General features: G+C 48.8%; 3 protein-coding genes across 3 annotated transcripts, besides 1 other annotated feature; 1 reads left to right on the top strand and 2 right to left on the bottom strand.

The window, feature by feature from the left end:
- Positions 1-224: 224 nt before the first annotated feature.
- On the top strand, positions 225-3,527 carry NFIA_063430 (PH domain protein; the record flags this gene model as incomplete). Its single annotated transcript, XM_001263078.1, has 2 exons — positions 225-299; positions 381-3,527. 2 exons carry the CDS (start codon positions 225-227, stop codon positions 3,525-3,527), a joined length of 3,222 nt encoding a protein of 1,073 aa, XP_001263079.1.
- A 203-nt stretch (positions 3,528-3,730) lies between these two features.
- NFIA_063420 (putative mitochondrial inner membrane protease subunit Imp2) lies at positions 3,731-4,731 on the bottom strand (the record flags this gene model as incomplete). The annotated part of the gene is made up of 2 exons (XM_001263077.1): positions 3,731-4,103; positions 4,193-4,731. 2 exons carry the CDS (start codon positions 4,729-4,731, stop codon positions 3,731-3,733), a joined length of 912 nt encoding a protein of 303 aa, XP_001263078.1.
- Positions 4,581-4,604: a microsatellite.
- Positions 4,732-5,159: 428 nt separating the features above from the next.
- Positions 5,160-6,283, bottom strand: NFIA_063410 (macro domain-containing protein; the record flags this gene model as incomplete). The annotated part of the gene is made up of 2 exons (XM_001263076.1): positions 5,160-5,589; positions 5,649-6,283. The coding sequence occupies 2 exons, from the start codon at positions 6,281-6,283 to the stop codon at positions 5,160-5,162; spliced, it is 1,065 nt and encodes a 354-aa protein (XP_001263077.1).
- Positions 6,284-14,379: the final 8,096 nt, after the last annotated feature.

Below are 14,379 nucleotides of genomic sequence, written 5' to 3'. Positions count from 1 at the left end.
CCTTGACATCAGCGATCGTCTGGTGCCTGAGGAAACTGTTTCCCTGCTGTTTCAGATTGTCCTCCACTCCTGAATATCAATCCCTTAAAGAATGCCTCGATTACACACAGTGGACTAATCCACCAATGCTTTGCATACAGTTTTCCTTCTGCTAGTTCCGGGGGTCGTGGTGAAATCCGATGAGCACTCAAAGCCCTGCTGATCAGTATGTCACCGCTGGAAGGATGGAGACAGCCCAAAGCGTGTTCGACGAACACCAGCATGGGCTTGAGCCATGGTCTTTTACGGCCGAAAGATTAGTAAGTATCTTACCAATAAGTTCGCTAGGAAGATGCAACTTGTAAGTAAGAGATATCTCGGAGCTGACTGACGGCTTTAAGCGATATGCCTCCGGCTATCACTTGCACATGACAAATAGAAGATTTTTCATCGGACCAATTCCCGAGGGCTGGCTGCAGCATCACCGCAAGCACTGGTACAAAACCAGACTCAAGTTTCGGAACTATACTTCGAGGGCTGTTACGTTTACCGCAGACACAACCACCCCTACCGCAGATCAGCCGGAACCAGAAGCAGCCTCATCATCTGCTCGAAAGCAGGATACCTCACTGGCTGATACTACGATCCAGGTGGCGGTTGAAGACAGGTCAGAGGAGGAAGGTGATGATCGCGAGACGGATGAGCAGCCTGATGGCCTCCAGTCCATACCGTATCCTTTGACAGAGGCCGAAGCTCCCCCCGGGGAAATAACCGTCCTAGATTCGTCTCAGGAACAGGGCGAACCGCAGCTCAACAGTGAATCAACTAAGAAGAAGAAAGGAGCACCGACAGCATTTTATACAGCTAGAGAAAGCAATCCAGGAACAGCTGAGCAAGATGGCCGCACCACTGAAGCAGAAAGCAGGCGGACGTTGAGTATCCCTAGCCAAGATGATGCCAGTCAGTCAGCTCCCATGGCACCCGTTAGCGAATATGGCTCTACGACGGCATTGCTAAGGCCTAGTTTGCGTTCTAAAGGGAAAGGTAAGCTCAAAGCCTTGCCTTCTGCCAGCCTTGGGCGACAGGAGCCGCAGAGTGAAAGAGAAGACGATGTGATCGATCCCCGGCTAAATAGATATTCTACAACTTCACTCGGCGGAAAAGTGAAAAGCTACCAATTGGATGACAAGCTCATGGACAGACAGCAGCGTCTAATGTCCCGTATAGCCTACACCTATGATGTGCTCTCAGGCAATCGTCGACAACGGCGCAAGCTGCGTGAGGGCGAGATTATCCGAGCGGAGAGGATGCTTGTTCGCGTCGAGGTGACTGTGCAGAAGGAGCTCCCGAATGACTACACTGAAAATGATAGCCTCAGGTTGGAAACGAAGGTTGCAGAGAGTTGGAGGGAGTTCCTTGTCGTCTGTCGGCTAACATCCGACGCCGAGTCATCTGTTGCGCTTCAGATGTATAAGACGCGTGTCGTTCCGGAGATACAAAAGTCAAATTCCAGGGTCAAACCCTACCACGAAATCGCCTTGAATCGCAAGAATACCAAGGTAAACCTCTACTCTTGCTTGGATAAGACCATTGTGATTTGGAGACCCTGCAAGCGTGGCACCAAGATATACATAATTCAGCCCAAATCCGCAGTTCATGCCACTGAGTGGTTTACGTTTATTTATCAAGCGTTGGGACGGCACCGTCCAAGTTCATTATCCATCAATGTCCCTGATTTGGGCGTTTCTCTTGTCTTTCAAAATCCCTTTGAGCAGTTGGAGTCCAAGTGGGAGGCTCAGAATGGGGACAATAGCGATGGCACACCCGGTCAATCGAGAGATCGCGTAACCGATGTTGCTGCGGCTATCATTCGGGGTTGTATGGACCTGCTCGAAAACCGCACCGAATGGGCGGAAGTGCTACGCGAGTGGTCAAAAACCGAGAAGATGGGCCTGGCCTGGAAGCGCTACGACAGACTGGAGTGGGTGGTTGGCCTGGGCGAAGAGAAGATGTACGGATCTCTTGCAATGCAAACCACCCACCAGCTTCAGCTGCGACCAAGGCAACACTATCAAACATTCGTCAAGAATGGTGATGAGAAACTCGAAGAGCCACAACCCGTGGAGGGCTTCTTGGTCCGTTTGACATCTCAGAGAGGAGTGCATCAACGGATGAACAGGATGTTTTTTAAACGTCTCTATTTTTTCACACAAGATCATTATCTTTTGTTCTGCAGACCAGCGAAAGCCCTGCCTCCTACTCCTCCGAAGCTTTGCTCGGAAGAGGCTGGCATACCCTCAGCGCGGCAGATATTGAACGAGATGCCTCTCTCATATGACGTTGATCCCTTTCCAATCCATGACGGCGAGATCACATGGATGTCTAGCGGGAATGAGGCCCACCTGAAGGAACATGATCAGAACGCCTATGCACATACCAAGAGGTCCATGCACAACCTCACCCATGCGGATGGGTTCATCGATCTTTGTAAAGTTCGTGAGGTACGTCAAGTGTGGCGTGGCAGCTCCCCTGCAGATCCAAACATCCGGGAAGGTCCCGATGTCGAATTCAACCCTGAGGCGCAAGACACCCATCGGGATGATGGTGCGACAAAGCAATTTGACGATGATCGAACTTTTGAAATGGTACTTGAGAATGATCTTGTTGTTCGACTGCAGGCATATGACAAGACCACCAGGGACGAATGGATAAAGAGAATGGACGCGCTGGTCAAATATTGGAAAGCCCGCGTTGCAGCCGACTCGGTTGAGCTCAAGGCTATTCGGCAGCGCAATCTAAATATCTTGGGCATCGATGAAGGAACTGAGTCCGTGGTAGGACAGTTCTCCAAGGAATGGGAAACAAAGAAGTCAGAAGCATCACCCTTGTTGCACAACATATGTACTCTATCGGGTTGCCGGACAATAAAGGTACGCCATGCGAAGCTACTGCAATTGAATCACATACTGACCATAAGGTTGCAGATGTCCGGTCAGCTCTTTCGAAAACCTCGCCGCCACTCTACCTTCAAGAGGTGCGATGTTATTTTGGCTGCCGGGAAGCTTCTGATCTTCCATAGCTCATTGCGGAAGCGTACTGGCGTCGAGATTCCTCATGTTCATCAGAGTCTCGAGAACACATTGGACCTGGAAGACTGCTACATCTACTCGGGTCTAATGACCGAGTCTGATCTGCTCTACGCAAACCGGACTTTCGACAGCAACCATCCAGGCCACCATGCCTTACCTCGCATTTACCTTTCATCCGATGTCTATACCACCTGCGACGAGGACACAGCTATCACGTTCGTCGTCTGGCAGCCTCTACGAAAAAATTATTTTAGGGCACAGGAGCTCAGTAAGAAAGGGAAAACGAAGCAGAAGCTGAGGCAAGTGTCTACGCTCGGCGTCCCTGGACGGACTGTGGTATTCAAGGCACGGAGCCGGATAGAGAGGGATCGTTGGGTCATGAGTATTTCATCCGAGATAGATCGATTGCAGGAGGAGAAGCCGGAAGACATGCGCCTAATCAAACCGCCGAATGATTGATTCGGCTTTGTCGTTTCCGGCACTGGCAAGACGCCAGAGTAGCTCTTTAAGGCTGCTTGAGCCAGGCTGTTTCGTTTGGATCACCTTGGCATATCATTGTTCATGATCACATTCTTGTATCTTACACTCTAATATTAATACACGACACTATATACAGTGCATCAAGAAAACATATCTGCAAGGAGCCGAGGCATAGGACCTTACTATTCTATTTGAGGTCTTTCCAACTTGACAGCCTCCTTCAACACCCGTTGCCGGACATCCTGGCGATAATTCTCCCCAAACCTATGATCCCCATCACCTTCAACAACCCCCTTCTCCCAATCCCGCCATTTGAGCCACCTAAACTGCGGCCTCAACACGGCAATCACTCGGCCCGTGATGAGACTAATGCTCACAGGCCCATACGTATTGCTATCAAGCGACTTCTTCGGATCCTCCGCATCACCCTCCAACCAGACATGATTGAACGGCACAATCTGCGACGCCTTCATACACGGTTCACGAGTCGTGATCCGATCACCGGGGAGACCGATAACCCGCTTGATAGCGGTGTGTTTAGGATTAGCAGGCGACCTAGGACCACGCATACCGTTAGCATATTCATATTCCTTCCATCAATCGCAATCGCATAACCAGATGTAGAAGTAAAGCGAACGACCCACCGAAAAGTAACAATCATCCCCCGTTCCAACCTCCGTTTCCGCTCCCACGGCCACCCCGCCCCGCCGAACGGCCACATATTCACCAGCACCATATCGCTCTTCGTATGCATGGTTTCGTAGTCCTCGTTCAGGAAGGGCGTCATTGACGGCCCCCGCACCCACATTACCTGGAGGACATGTTCGGAGAAGAAGATCCCGATGGGGACGATGGGTGCTAGTATGCGGAGGACGCGGAAGGTCCGGCGGATGGGTGTTGGGAGGGTCGCGTAGCGTTGGCGGAAGAGGGAGGAGAGAGACGGTCGGTTGGGACGAGGTGATGACTGCGGTGGTGTTTGCGTTTGTGTTTGGGGGAGTGAGGGCGAGGGATATGCGGCGGCGCTGGCGGGTGCGGAGGCGGAGGCGGAGGCGGAGGGTGGTGTGGTCGGCGGAACAGGTGATCTGGATGATCGTATTTTGGCCATTTCCGGTGCGAGGACTCTGAATCTTGAGGTCGTTTTGCCTGTCGGTGGCCCCTCTGGTGTGGGCTGAGGTGGAGGCATGTTTGTGGTCGGTGTGCTTGTGAGTTGTGAAGAACGTTATCGGTGCATGTAGCCTCAATTGAGATGATCGGCTGGTTCGGATATGAGTAAAGACAGTGTGCTCGAGGCGAATTAAGATAAGGAAGATCTATATTGATCTAGAAGTAGGAATAAGAAATTCTCCTTTTGTAAGAAATATCTCGACTGTCGCATGCGATTGTTAAAGATATCGGTAGCGTGACTGCTCTAGAAGCTTGTTTGCAGCGTTTGCACTTTACTTCTCAAAGAAAGGCTTCAAAGTTTTGATGAATCAACTAGGAATGAGATACGCCATCCATCCGCGCCAGAAATACATGCAACGCCATCATGTCCAATTCAGATTATCGTAGCTGCATCAAGTCGTATTAAGTAGCCCTGAGCTTCCTTTCTGTCAACCTGCCACGTGCAGACTACCAGTCCTTTGCCAGATAGTTTTCCACCGGGTGAGAGGCATCCTCCTCGATGATACCACTGGACTGGACACTCTGTACGTCTGCTGCAGAAGGAGCCCTTTCGATCTCGACAGGTTCGTCATCAAGCTTTTCCGCTGGTCCGCCCTCTGACTTGTCAACTTCCTCCCAATCATCCTCACTTTTATCGTCAATTCTGGACTGAACGCCTTCAGTCTTAACGTCGGCGCTTGGTTTGATGTCGTCCGCATTGAGCTTTTGCTTTTTATTTTCAGGTTGGCCTTCCAGGGCAGGGTCTGCAGTGGGTGGGTCGGGAAGTTTGGCTGCAAGTATCTCTGGTGTTGGCGAAGATTCATCGGCCGTCTCTGTCGGGACTTCGGAATGGGTACTATGGCGAGGAAGGTCTTGCTCAACTGGTGGAAAGATCAAGCTATCAGCAGTCAGTCTCGGGCCGCCAAAAAGGTAAAGAACTCAATCAGCGTCACTCACGGGATGGCTTGCTCATAGGCCACCTCATCCTTTCGCTCGAAGTTGCAGAAAATGATCCTTTCCAGCTTCTCGATATTGCCAGGACCCTCCAGAAACTTCCGAACCTCATCAAGAACCGCAAAGGCAGCCTCGTTGCTTGGATATCCATAGACGCCGGTGCTTATCGCAGCAAAAGCAATGCTCTTCATGTCGTTTTCGACAGCTAGCTCCAAGCTTCGACGGTAGCAGCTCCGCAGTAACATCTCAGGTCTGTCGTCACCCTTTGGCAGCTCAAAATGGTAGATTGGTCCCACGGTATGAATAACCTTCTTGCATGGAAGCTCATATGCAGATGTTATTTTGGCATCGCCAGTCCTGCAGCCCTTCAGGGTCCGACATTCCCTCAAGAGATCTGGTCCTGCAGCGCGGTGGATAGCTCCGTCCACACCGCCCCCTCCAAGAAGCGATTCATTGGCTGCATTGACAATGCAGTCGACGTTCTCCAGTTTAGTGATGTCGTTTCGGATGAGTGAGATGATATTATTGAATGAGTTTGACGGCTTGGCAAGTGGAGCAGAGGATGGGACTAGACGGCCCAGTTTGTACAACAGCGACACAGTTGGGATCTCTGCTAGGGGTACAAGGGGAGGTGACATTGTGTAAGGAGTTTGACGCTTCTGATGGGTTGGAAAGCTATTCAATAGGTGTAGGTAGCTTGAGAGTTGATATGCTGCTGAAAGAAACGCAGTGGACAAGTCAATAGAGAACCGAACCCCGCAAGCTGAGATGGAATCACCAAAGAAGGAACCACCAGACAGCTGTATTGTTTCTCACTTGTAGCGTTAAAGATGACCTTTAGCAATTGTCCTCGGGTGAAGAAATAGAGCCCAGGGAGATGCACCAAGCGATTGTTGATGCTATCTAAGTTGTGAAGGTGACAGTTTCCCCGCACGTGATGACACATGATCTGCATGCTTATCGATAAGAGAGCTTTATCTTATCTTTTACATCATACCAATCCGTCAACAAGTAGTGTGACCATCAACAGCTCAAGAGTATTCGTTCATTATTCAAGTCATAAGGTTGCTGCGAGGATCATCATCAATGAAGCGACTGTCCGTATCAAAGTAAAAGGCAGCTTCAAACATCATCTCTTCGAGGATACGTGCCCACTGCAGACTTGTGATATGTACCATAGGGGCTCGGTTGTTTATTAAAAGTGGACACTTTGTATGGACTACAGATACAAGCACCTGGGAGACCATCAAACCAATAGTTTAGACGGCAACAGTCTGATCTGACGTCTCTGCAGTTTGGGTCCGAGATTACGCCGTCCAAATCCGTCATAGAAATTTGACGATCCCTTCTTACGAGACGATACGGAGTAACCATTTCCACTATGGTCGTCGGGATTTGCTATCCATCCCAAAAGCGAAGCAAACACCGTTGCCGTTAGTCCCGGACACTACTTGCCCTCATGGTAACAATAATAATAACAGTATTAATCACGATTATGATCCATGCCAAAAAGCAATATGATTATGTGACAGGGGTCCGATTCCTTTGAAATGGAACTGGGCCGATTCGCCCAGCAGGGAGCTTGCGAGTTGCAACAGTCCTCTTGTGGATTGGTCCTAAGCAACGTTGCTTTTCGAGCACTAAGTGGGCTCGTTATGGATCCAATAATGGACATGAAAAGGATAAAGTATCGAAACCCCTGTGGAGTGTACTCGATACCATGATCCTGAGCTGTAAGTTGAGAGTCGCAATAAAGAGTTGCCTTGTGAAGCTGTCATTCAAATATACTTCCTCTAAACTATTTGGTCTTGATGGCTCCATTTGAAGTCACAATCTTCGGGCCCATTTCTTGCAGTGGGCCTAAGACGTGCATCATGCAGTGCGTGGCGTCTTCTCGCTGAAAGTCATCTTCAAGTCGCAGCGGCGGCAGGGTTATGCAAACACGATTGCAGCAATCAGATGCGGAGCTTCAGGGTGTTCAGTCATGGCGATAGCAGTATCATTCCTGCGTAGGTCCTTCCTACTGTGAGCCAGACTGATCATGCTGGTCAGAGTCTCCGTATCCTGGTCCAGTACCTTCTACCTTGGTTCCCTCACCGGAATCCCCAGCTCCTCGACTCTTCAATGCGCTGCCGCTTGTTGCGAACCCAGATTGCTCGTCGGATATCATGATTGAATAACTATCAGAAGCCACTCTTGAGCCCTGGAGAGACGTCGTGCTGCTTGCTTGAATTACCATCGTCTGCAACAGATCGCATTCAAAATGGCTATTCTGCAAGGCGTTGCCGGACGCTTGGGTCCTTGAGCTCTGACAATACGCACTCCTGAGCCCTGTGCCGCTTTGCCTACGCACAGTTACGATGCAGTTGTTCAAGTCCCGTCGTTTCCCTGCCTTTGCTAGTACAAGGCTTTCATCTTTTGGGTCCCTAGAATGCCAGTGCAGAGAAACTGTCGTTTCTACAGAAGACCAAGCGCGGTCTATGCATATGGCAGCCTCTGTTTCTTCAGGACGGACTTTCCGGTCCGCAAACCACAGGTGTTTCTGTGATGATAGTCCCGATATACGGTCCAGACTCCATCTTGCGTAGGCTCCTCTCTGTGTGAGGCTGTCTATGAGACGAAGCTTTCACCCGTTGAGAAGTGCTATGGACAATGATATAAACTTATCAGAGTCATAGCACGATACGCCATCTCTCCCTTCCATCCTGTAGTATTTGTCTATTATGCTGTGTTCAAAACGATCGGATAGATAGGTACGCACCTGAGAGGCCTGAGTTGGGATTAGCACCGAGGCCTGAGATCCTTACGAGCTCAGAATTGAGGATTGCTGTGCCTATTCTGTACAGAGCATGATAGACTATTTTAGTTCTTGTACGATTCTACACTGATATCGAGATTGGCCTGGCCCAGCGCACGCGGGATCTACTCACGACAATATCCTTGGAAGGCCAGATACTCGCAATTGAATTATGCACAGTCCTTTCTGCTGAAGTATCTAAGCAGCAACTCGCTTTAGTAGACACGGTAAAAGGGAAAATCGTCTGCAGGTTGAATGTATCTCCAGGTTGTGGGGACACGCATTGCGCAATATATATTTCCCATCACCACGACTGTGTCGGGACTAGAACAATCTGACCTGATATTTACAGAGATTCAGTGCAAAGGATAGCCTGACCTCAGTCCTCGAAATCCTAATTACGATCTTTGTGCTCGTTGAGATTTTCCTATCACTTTTGACCATGTGTCTCGAGCTGTGACTTTTGCAAGGCGCTGGTGGTCAATTTCGAGATAGATTAAAATAAAGCACGAAGGAAGCCCCACCAGTGACTTCCTTCCATTCCCTGTAAACAGCTACTCCACTCCGTGCCGCCTGAATCTTCGATTATTCCGTAGATAGGGGGATCGGAAATAGCAAGTCTATTAATTAGAAAGATGTGCGGAATACTCTGTAAATAATACCAAGGGACCCGTCTTCGCTGATTAAATTGTTTCCACCCCACCGCAGGACTCCAGCCACTTGTTAAGGTATTTAGGATTCGAGAAGGAATTAATAGAAACTAGTACACAGAAGAAATTTGATTGCAATCGCGCTTAGCATTCGTGGCGGTGGCTCGGTGGGTAAACTATTATTCTTCGACGGTCATGGGTTAATGCGAGATGATCTTATTGATTGATTATTGTCCGTGGCGATCCTGTCAAATTGTCACAATATTTATAGTAAAGGGTGTGTGGGGTTAAGAGCCAACAGCAACAGAAGCACAAGAAGAGAATCATTACTCTGATGCAATCTTTGGTTAACTATGGAGAAAATAGTGTTCGGGGACATCGTCTGTTGGATTGTCCACGTGTGTTGGCCGCTAATTTCCATGGGTCCTTGATCCATGGTACTTTGTAAAACTGTATTGAATTGGGATGATGGCTTTGGGCCAGACTTTTCCTGCATTCAAGTCGTTCCGCTGCGTTAGAAAGCGGACTTTTCCCAGTTGAATATCTAGTTTCATAGATAGACAAGTTGATGACACAATGCCAATCATCATTTCACTCCGCCACATCGCTGTGCTATCGCGGAACATCCGAAAGGAAGGAAGCAGGCCTGGAATCACCCCATCCTCAGATGTGCAGACTGCAGAGGACGGAATAGATACAGTACGAATTTAAGATTGCAACATCCCTGCTGGCAAAAGTGGAGACGGAAAATCTTCACCCGCGCAGTAGAAAAGGAAAGCCGTTGAGTGGTTGGAATGCATCCCTCGGCGCATCTCCATCGGCCCAGGCAGTCTGTGCAACGATGATGGCGCAGGAAGGCTGGTCTCCTGCAGGTACTGGGTAGCCTGGCTAGTTCGTCTAGGCGTGGAGCACAGCAGGACTCCGTAAGATCAAGGACACGTTATTATTAATTTTTCTCGGCTCCGAAGCAAAAAAACTCGGGTATCCGTTGCTGGTACTAATTGGGACAGGTGCAGCTGTCCTATATGAAAGAGGCAATAGCCAAGGGCGCTACTCCGATATGGGAAGTGACACATAGATCGTCCCGACGACGATGGTAGAGATCCAATGACCCAGCTCCTGGATTGTTGGTAAGATGCATATCGACCTATCTTACATCGATACTCGTAAACAAATGACGCCGAACCAAATAGCTTGGAAACGGTACCAGATGTGACAGCTCGTAGTGGTCCCTCGGGCCCTCCATATACAATCAACCTACAGTAAGATCCATCGTTAATGTTTATTTATGTCAACATCAAGTTTGCGATGTCATTTGCTTACTTTCTACCCTTCTAGACATCGTCTCCTGTAACTTGGTGTCACTCACGTCGCAATCCAGGCCTCCAACCAAGGTAAAAAAGACAAAGCGTCTGAACGAACAATGCCATGTCTGAAAGATTGACTCGCATCCATGGTTACTAATGATCAACCGTCAACCACTTCCTGGAAGAGACGGTCAAGACAAGGCTCCTCTGTCCTCTTCTAGAAAGAACTGGGGCTATTCCTAGCCTATCTACTAGTTCAACGTTCGACGTTGGATGTGGTAGATACCCACTGGACCAAGCAGATTTTTCCCCCCTCTAATTTATATTAAAAAGCTCCATCGCAAACATATAACTCGCCTTATTATAGCCACTTTAGGCTCGATCGATGAGCACCCTGCCAGACTATTAATTCGTGGCAACACTACGTAATTAATCCTCCATTCGAAATCTAAGTAGCGGTGTGTATAAGGAATGGACGGATTTTGATGCAAATCCGCCACGGCTACCTCGCTCTAATACACTTTGACAGGCAGCGATGTATCTGACCCAACTCCCAGAATTAGTCACACCCCAGGCGCAGCAAAAGCGAGTTGAGGATGAGGAAACTGCACAGGCAATTCTAATTCTTTTACACCAGTCATACAGACTTAGAAATCTTGATAATACATGATGCCAGCATTAATCTGCGACAGGCGGACAACAGCACCAAAACCACGCGCGAGTGGATCAGGAGCCACAATGCGGAAAAGATGCTGTGGGGACAAGGTTCAACGGCCTAATCAAGGATTCCGTCACACTCTGTCCTCATTCCTCAGTTACTAGTCTCGATAGTTCCACTCCCTACTCGACGCAGTATGGCGCCATGCATTGCATCGTTTATCGGCTCCTTGGCTTACTCTACAGTGTACACTGTGGAAGGGATACATGCCTCGGAATCACGAGCAGAGCACAGGAACGAGGTGCATGATTCATGGTACGACGCTGCTTGTGGGAAAGGGGCTGCAAGTTGGAACTTGTTTTCTTTCGGTTAGTATCACTTGATTTATTAGATATTATTTTCTGCTGCTGCTAGTAATTATTGAATGGAGCTCTTTGTAACGGCAGTACCGGTGCAGACTTGCCGATTCTCCAATCGCTGTGGAGTCGACGATGGGGGATAGTGTCAGTCTCCGAGATAAAGCTAAGCGAGATTGATTGATTGTCTTCAACGGATTCGATGGGCAAGGCAACCCCCCTGCGACTATCGATTCTAGTTCCCCCCTTAGGGGCTATGGGGTGCATGGGTTATTAATTGATGTCTTACGCAGTAGACAGATAGTGCTTAGTTGCCCATCTTAAGATCTAGTCTAGCATCAGCACAACGTCATGAGGGATTAGCATCCCGGAAGATATAAGCTATAGTATACCGGGTGCACTTATAATATATCGGATTATAGCTCTAAACGAGCAAATTCTCCGATCTACTATTTAATACCATGCAATGGCACGACGGTTCCTGACTCGAACTCTCGTACTAAACAGTCAAATCTTGGTCCGCAAAAAGATGAAAAATATTGTCTCGTGGGACACTTCGTATGGTATGTCTGTCGCCTATCCTCTTCTAAGAAGGTCGTGGAGCAAGGACTCCAAAAACGAAAAGTATGAGATGGCGGTGGGCAATCCTCTGTGTGATTGGTAACTACTCTAGTTGGAGATTGCTGAGTGTCTCCTCATTATTGTCCTTCTTCAACTAACCGTCTGACCGAAGAAGGGTCATGGGCCTCATGACCAAGATGGAGACCAAGGTTTGGCTTATTTTATGAGATGAGCGTTAGGGCCTGTGGAGACAGGGTCAATGCCCAATGCTCAGTGAAGACTACCTCTTTTTTGACAGGTGACGACAGCTGTACGGTATGTCCGTGAAGGCTGAAGTAAAACATGGATAACGAGAGTTGGATGCAGAGAGTTAGTAGAGCAGGAGTCGGACAACATCGTCAGAGTCCGAAAAAGTGGCTGGAAAATTGAATAAAAGCCGTTACAGACACGAGAAACCAAGGCTCAAGGCCGGTCGGTCAAATGGGCGCTATCTGCCCATGGCCAGGCGATTCCGGATCGGTCGAGCTGCAGCAGTCCCAAATCTAGTTTGTCCAGTAACCGCCGCCGAGGCGTCGGCTCAATCTTGCTTACTGTGACGAAACCCCAGCTGTCATCCTGCTTTTCTGTGACAAGACATCGGAGAGTTTCCCGGATGGTCCCACCTGTGGCTTGTGTAAGCCTTGGTTGTGTACGGAGTACATAGTGTGACAAAACTGTAAGCAGTGTAAGGACAGACACAGCATACCTACGGTAGTCATACACTGGTCCAGGTAGTAATGGTGTGAGATTTTGCTGTCGCTTTGTACTCCAGACGCAACATGCTGAAACCATTTGGTCAGCTGCATCAATTGTACAGAGTCACTGCATGGGGACTATTTCTCAATGTGTGGCGCCAGGAGGCTTATAGTTCACGTAGCGATAGGATTTGGGACAGCGGATCGTGACATGCTGTCAGAAGTACATGTAAAAGCAGGATCACTCGGGAGTCAGTCTCGAAGCTGTCATGGTACGGTACCCAAGAGCATGGTGGAACCCCCATGATACTTTGTACAAGTGCTCTGCGACTTGTCAAGATGTCATGTCTCAATTCGGCAAGTGTTCAATTTTCTCCGAGGAACCTGCAATAACCAGACTCAGGAGACGATCAGCTCACAACTAATATGAGAAACTGAGCGCGGAAATCTCGATCCCTTTCCCTGGCAGGAAAAGAACGGACAGTGGATAGCCAGCTAACTACTGCCCCTGTAGTCAGAGGGCCAAATGATGAAAACCAGACCAATCATGAAACGTCACTTCAATTAGTGGCTTTGACGGCGTGTGCTGGAAAATTGCGATCGCATTTAGACTCTTTCCTCACGGAGCCAAGTGACGCCGCTCTTTTCCTCTCCAGGAAGACTATCTGATCATTTTCCTAAAGTAGCAGAACGAGAGAGTGCGGTTCCATAGCTTGGTAAGTTGAGTGCGATTTTGTGAACTATGCTGGATCCATGATCCAATCTCTATTTCGTCGATAGTCAATACCCAATCCTGTTTTAAGCCAGTATTCGGGACCGTTGTGGCTAACGGTCTATGGCCTGTCATATCTGGCGCTGTCGATCTCCTCCGCTTCTCGTTCAACACTCTTTCAGCTTCGTGATGGATCATCAGAGACGGAGTACTACCGTCTGCGATCTGCATGTCAGGGGTATTTCACTAGCAACGGCTATTCAAGTTCTCTCACGCTTGGAGCCATTAGTGTTCGAGTTTTCGGGAAATCAGCTGAAAATGGTTATGGCTTGGTTATTTGAAAGGTAAGAGTAAAATTAGCAACGGAGAGGACCTCGAGTGTGCCACAAAACAAAAATCTTCTTGCCGTTTCCGAAATATTCTGTAATGGACATAAGGCCGCCGGGGAAAATGGACGGATGGGATAGTTATAGCCAAGTCGGTACACTGCTCAGCGCTCCCTAGTCGACCGGATGCACTGTGATTGCTCCAGACTTGCTAGTTTAGCTAAATAATCGAGGACACCGTATGAGTACGCTCTTTGATCAAGGGCCCCGGCTTCTGTCCTCCGTACCATGACATAGAACCACACAAACGGTTACTTGTAGCAGTAACCATATAGCACAATGGCATTATACCAATGGCTGAGCACAGCTTTCGATTGCTTCTCCGAAAACTGAATGGCTCGATAATACAGGCATCTGTTTCTGACTTGAGACAGGAGCCGCGCAGCGGTCACTGAGTCCCCTGCAAATATCCACGTTATTCTGCGCAGGAAGCACGCAAGACCACCCAGTGAGAGCTTGCATTCATAATGATCCTCGTTGTATATTCATGCCGATATCAGGATGCAGTCGGACTCAACTGCAGAAATTGGGCTGTCCTTATTCAAGCGGAACTTCCTCTACGGTGTTCTCATC

This window comes from Aspergillus fischeri, genomic scaffold, assembly GCF_000149645.3.
Source record: "Aspergillus fischeri NRRL 181 1099437636252 genomic scaffold, whole genome shotgun sequence".
Taxonomy (NCBI): domain Eukaryota; kingdom Fungi; phylum Ascomycota; class Eurotiomycetes; order Eurotiales; family Aspergillaceae; genus Aspergillus; species Aspergillus fischeri.
The sequence above is the reverse complement of the archived record's forward strand: the minus strand, read 5'-3'. Positions and strand labels throughout refer to the sequence as shown.